Here is a 5,269-nt window from a genome sequence, read left to right on the forward strand (position 1 = left end):
TTTAAACAAGTTAGACAGTTAAATGCTTAAGTCTAATACTGTTAATTCCTAAACAGGAAACTGAATTCCCTTACATGCATTTGAACTGTAAGTTGTCACGAAAGTCCACGCACAGAGTTAAGAGAATACGCATTCACACTTCAAAATAATTGTGGAAGAAACAAGATTGTTTCCTAGCTTAAGAAAAAGATTTAGGAAAAAAAAAAAAAGTCGTCTGACAATCCCAAGGCTCTTTGAATGGCCACCTTTGGTGTTGTCTTCACATATACAAGGCAATTCATTAAAGTATCTGACACTTCACATCAAAACAGGGGTTCAGTAGTTTGTTTATTTAATTCAATTACAGTGCTTCGATAGGACACCACTCATTTTTCCACAAGACCGGAGCCTTTCTTACACTCCATGCAGCTACAGGTGTTATTATTCATCGTTCTATTAAATTGTACCAGTCTCACAGAAATTTGTCTTGTTTGTTCATTTGAAAAGTATTACCAGTAGTTCCCATGGAACGAGAACTGAGTCAGCAATCTTTAGTCCAGTAACATTTCAGTGAACTTCTATTAAAACATTTTCTTCCATGTGTACAGACCTGGAAACCCAGGGAACGTTCACCAAACTCACCTCTAGAAAGTTATTTTCAAGACTAGTAAGTAATAAAAGATTTAGGAACTTCCAGACCATAACACTGGTAACAGCTTGACTATCAGAGAAAAAAACAATAATGGTTTCAGTAGCAAAGTTGGCTAGTGGTACAGAACAGCAGTGCCAAGTCTCTATTCATTGTTTCTGTAGTAATTTTCAATTGTTTCTGAATTAAAATACACCACAGTAACTGTGATATCATCTCTGTACATTCTCGCAAGGTCTCAGGCAGTGCCAGCATTGCAGCAAGCTTCTCTTGGTCCATCTCCCCATACTCATTACTTCCAACCTGCATTCCTTATTAAGTGAGTAGCCATGTCTGGTCAACTGAGGCAATGCCTCTGCTTTCCTCTGAAGTAACAAGCTGTGCATATAACCCAAATTAACTGGTTTCTCAAAAGCCAGTTGTGGTTTCTGCGTATTAAGCTCTGTACGGTGTCCAGCAACAGTTCCACAACCTTCTCATTACTTAGCATCTCCCATAGTCCATCTGAAGCAATAACTAGAAACTTATCCTTGCCTCTTAATTTGTGGTACGTGACTTCGGGCTCGCAGTTAAATAAGGGGGTGTATGGTAGTTTGGAGGGACGTACTGATAGATATTTAAAGCCTCAATATCACAGGTATTCTCAAGAACACTGTGTTGCAATTCCTTACTCCATTTTAATTGCATATCTCCAAAAGCTCTGGAGGGCATCAGAATCCCTAGTAACCTGTCATTCACAAATAGGGTTTTCTCCTCAGATCTAGGATGTTCTTTCTTCAGTCTTCTAATTTCAAATTCATCGAAGGCATTGTGGTCTCGAGTTAGAGGGAGAGTAGACCACGTTCCATCTTCTTCATGAACCCCCAAAACTGCTCTGCAATCACCGGTATTTGCAACATGCAAGTGAACACCATCAATGTGAGCTACGCAGGCTGTTGCACCAGAAAAAGCTACTTGAAGGGCAATATTTCTCATCAATTCATTTTCCTGAGGAGCCTGAACTTCCAGTGATATGTCCGAGTCTAACCTTTTGAACGCACATATCATGGCTTCTTCTAAACTAAATCCTGGCTCAGCATCTAAGTCCAGTAAATGTTGCCAGTAAACCCGGAGGTTTTCGAAATACTGCGAAGTTTACTTCTCGATACTCTATATCATTTGGGTGTTTATGCCACTGCAGAATAGGCAGAACTGGTTTCATGCACTCCACAGCGAGCTCGATCTCTTCCAAGGTTTGCCGTGACATGAGAGAAACGGCGATGTAATGAAGCAGCCTCTCACTTACCGCCTGGGCACACGCAGACCCTGCATGGCCATCGAAGACTCCAAACATCATCCCTCTGGTCTGCAAGCACGTGGCTGCACTCCTGCGGTCTTCAATAGGGGTGTTGGATGCCAACTGGTTACTTTCAAACCTCAACACAGAATTTGTATTTTTACTGTTCAAATCCAGTATTTTATGGGATAACTCACGTGCTCTGAGTATATCATTGATCTGTGATGGAGACAACTGGAAAGAGAATTGTTCTTCTTCAGTGGAAGTGTGTCGGAATGCTTTTTTTAAGGAGAAAGAATTGTCTAAGCTGCAGGTCCCAGCAGGGTAGAGACGTGTTTTGGAGAAAACAAGATTCCATTTAATCTTGTTTCTACTTGGGATACAGATGGAGTATAAACGTCCTTTTCCTTGTAAAACAATGCTGTTTCTTGCTGAGCTTAAGATCCAGGATGATACAGTTCTTGACATCATAAGTCACTCCACAAATATAAGCACCTTTCTTCAGCAACAAAGAATGTCTTTACAGCCTGGAATATAGAATAGGAAAGGTATAAAAGTTTAGAAGGTTCACAAGAAGCTTTCTATGTAGCAATAGAAAAGCAAGTCTAGAGCTCACAGAAACATTCAGAACTCATTTCCAAAAAATACCATTATAGAGACATCTTAGAGGTGATATAATTTCCATCACTTAACTCTGGTGAATTTAGCTTAGGATATGACTGCCCCTCTCCAGTTAACTCACCAGAAAAAGCTAATTTTTATTTTCCAGACATGTTTTTCCTCATTGTGTCAAGGCTAAGAAGAAATTCCAACATTACACAAGTAAACATAATCATAAACTGGTCAGTGAAAAGCCTTGTCTAACATGACATAAACAGATCCAACAAGCTAAAAAATAGGAAGGTAAGCGACAATGAGCGACTTAAAAGTCTTCTAGAGCACAACCCTATTAACACACTCTAAATATCAAAACTAAGATCAGATCAGTACTCAAACCCTACAGAAAGACATGGCAAATTAATGATTTATATGAACTGCCACGAACCTCACATCTACAACAAGCTAGTCTACCTTTCCAATTCTGTTCCAGATTATCAACTCGACTTCCCCCTGCCCTCCACCTAATCTTCAAGGTCTTAACCAACCTTGAGGCAAGCAGGATTTGTTGCACAGCCCAAGGCAGATTCTACTGCTGCTTAATTAAAGCACTTAGCACAGCATTGTGCGCTTTGAGGAAGTGAAAGTTACACTGGCAACTTTTACAGGTTTACAGTTAGGCATGTTTATTTGGAGTGCAATTAGAATAAGCAGCTGTGGAGAGCTCGGCTGCCAGCAGTACTAAAACCTGGGGCATCGGCACAGCTGAAGTTCTTCACTTGCCATGGGGGAGGTCCAACATACTGTCGCCTACTTTGAGTAAGGTATTCAACTGCGGAAAATTGCTACATGCAGCCAGATGTCTACTGCACAACAGAATTTTGCCCCATGGATTTCAAAGCTAACCGTACAGTAGCACTGCAAGAACAATTACTCCCAAAAGATCATGCTAGCAGCCAGTTAGAACAATATAGTTTTCTGTGAGCTCTAAACCACTTTCAGGTGGCCCGTAGCACTATGTGCTCTAGGTCTCAGGCCAAAGATGCTACATACTAGGACAACATTGCTTTTTTAGCAGGGCACTTCATGAGAAATAATAAGATGCCAGTCTGGCCAGTTGCATGAAAATGGTTCTAAGGAATCAGCAGGAGCTCAAAACAAGCTTGAACTATTCTAAACAAAAGGCCTACTGAGACAACCCAAGGACTTTACTGAAATCTCATTTGGAAAACAAAAGCAATGCATCACAACACATTTCTGAAGCCTACCACCCATGCTTAACAACCGAGGAGACAAGCCCTGTCAACAAGAACCCCACCACTATAATTCTGGGGACCCTATAAAGACAGGTGAAGATACAGCAAAATTTTTCTGCTGATGTCAGGAGAGCAGATGGAAAAGGCACTGTCAGTTCATTGCTCAAGGATCGCCTGCAGTATCCTGGGACACTGGCATCTTCCAACACAACCGACACCTTTTGTCATACTGCAGGGAGAACACAACCAAAATAGAGCTAATAGGAAGATAGCTGATACTGCTAACTCCAGCATTAGCTAAACCCAAAAAGCACCAACAGTGCAAGACAAGCCTTCATGTTTGCCAACCTTTCCCAGGCCATTCGTTCCCCATCCTGTTTTTCCTTCTTTCTCTTCCTGCCCTTCTGAGCCACGTGAGATTGAAACGATGATGAGTTTCATGTCCTTGACCCAAAACACCAATAGGAACAGAGTCTAAACAAACTTACCCTGTTCACATCAGCTGGCTGATAGACAGCAAGGTGGTGGGTTTTTTCCTAGCAGCAGAGTTGCCTAATACCACTTAGACATGTGGTTGCTTAAGGTCAGGTAGCACCAGTCAGTCCTGGAGCACATTTCTGAACAACCCCCACTTACTGCCCATAGCTACAGTTCTCACATCAGCAGGCTCCTGCGCAGCCACAGTGTGCAGACTCCGACGCTTCTGCCCAGGACGCCCACCTGCACCCACAGCCACTCCAGCAGAAGCCACGTTAACACACGGCAGCAGCGCTATTAAAGCAACGTGCTACAGACCATTATGTAAGGCCCCGTTGCATAAAGCTCATGCTCCGTGTGGGGTACACCTACCACTGCTGCACCAGGTGCATTCACTGCGACCCAGAGTGCCCCCGACACCGCCCGCTTGCTGCTGGCGACTCAGAGTACGCACTGGGGGCTCACAGAAAAGCAACGCCCACTTTTTTCCAATAAAGTGACATATATCCATGGGATTTAGTCTTACAGGCCCCCCGAGACCGCCCCCACACCCCCTGTCCCCCCCACACGCTCCCGACTCTGCTTACTCACCCTCCACACACCCAACCCTCATCCCACACACATCTCGCCACACACACCAGCGCCTCCCCCTCACGGACCCCTCGCTCTGCCCCCCCGACCCCCTCGCACACACACACATCGCCCCGACCCGCCACAAGCTCCCCGCCCACGCACCCCCGCGGGCCTTTCCGCGCAAAGCCGCCCCGCGGCCTTCCTGCCCTCCCGGCTCCCTCCTCCCGCCGCCGTGCGCGCTGCCCCTTAAGCAGACTCGTCAAGTCAGGCCCGGCCTCGCTCCCTCTGCCCCGCGGCACCGTTCCCTACCCGGCTCAGCCGGTGCCACGGCGGAAGAGCCGGCGGCCACCGCCCAGGCGAGCCCCCGCGGCGCGGCGCTCACCCGAAGGCGGCTGAAGCGCCCCTCTGGTAGCGGCGGCAGCGACGCTTTCTTCCTGCTCCGCTCAGGCGGCTTCCCGTTCC

The 5,269-nt window shown here is 45.6% G+C and overlaps 1 protein-coding gene across 1 annotated transcript; it reads right to left on the reverse strand.

Moving 5' to 3' along the window:
* Positions 1-263: 263 nt before the first annotated feature.
* On the reverse strand, positions 264-5,269 carry PDP2 (pyruvate dehydrogenase phosphatase catalytic subunit 2). The gene is given in 8 exon segments (XM_086620979.1): positions 264-868; positions 871-931; positions 933-957; positions 959-1,091; positions 1,094-1,195; positions 1,198-1,762; positions 1,764-2,431; positions 5,190-5,269. Coding segments are annotated over 7 exon segments (1,593 nt in total). The 5' UTR covers positions 2,376-2,431; positions 5,190-5,269; the 3' UTR covers positions 264-773.

This window comes from Tauraco erythrolophus, chromosome 15 (assembly GCF_009769465.1).
Source record: "Tauraco erythrolophus isolate bTauEry1 chromosome 15, bTauEry1.pri, whole genome shotgun sequence".
Classification (NCBI taxonomy): Eukaryota; Metazoa; Chordata; class Aves; order Musophagiformes; family Musophagidae; genus Tauraco; species Tauraco erythrolophus.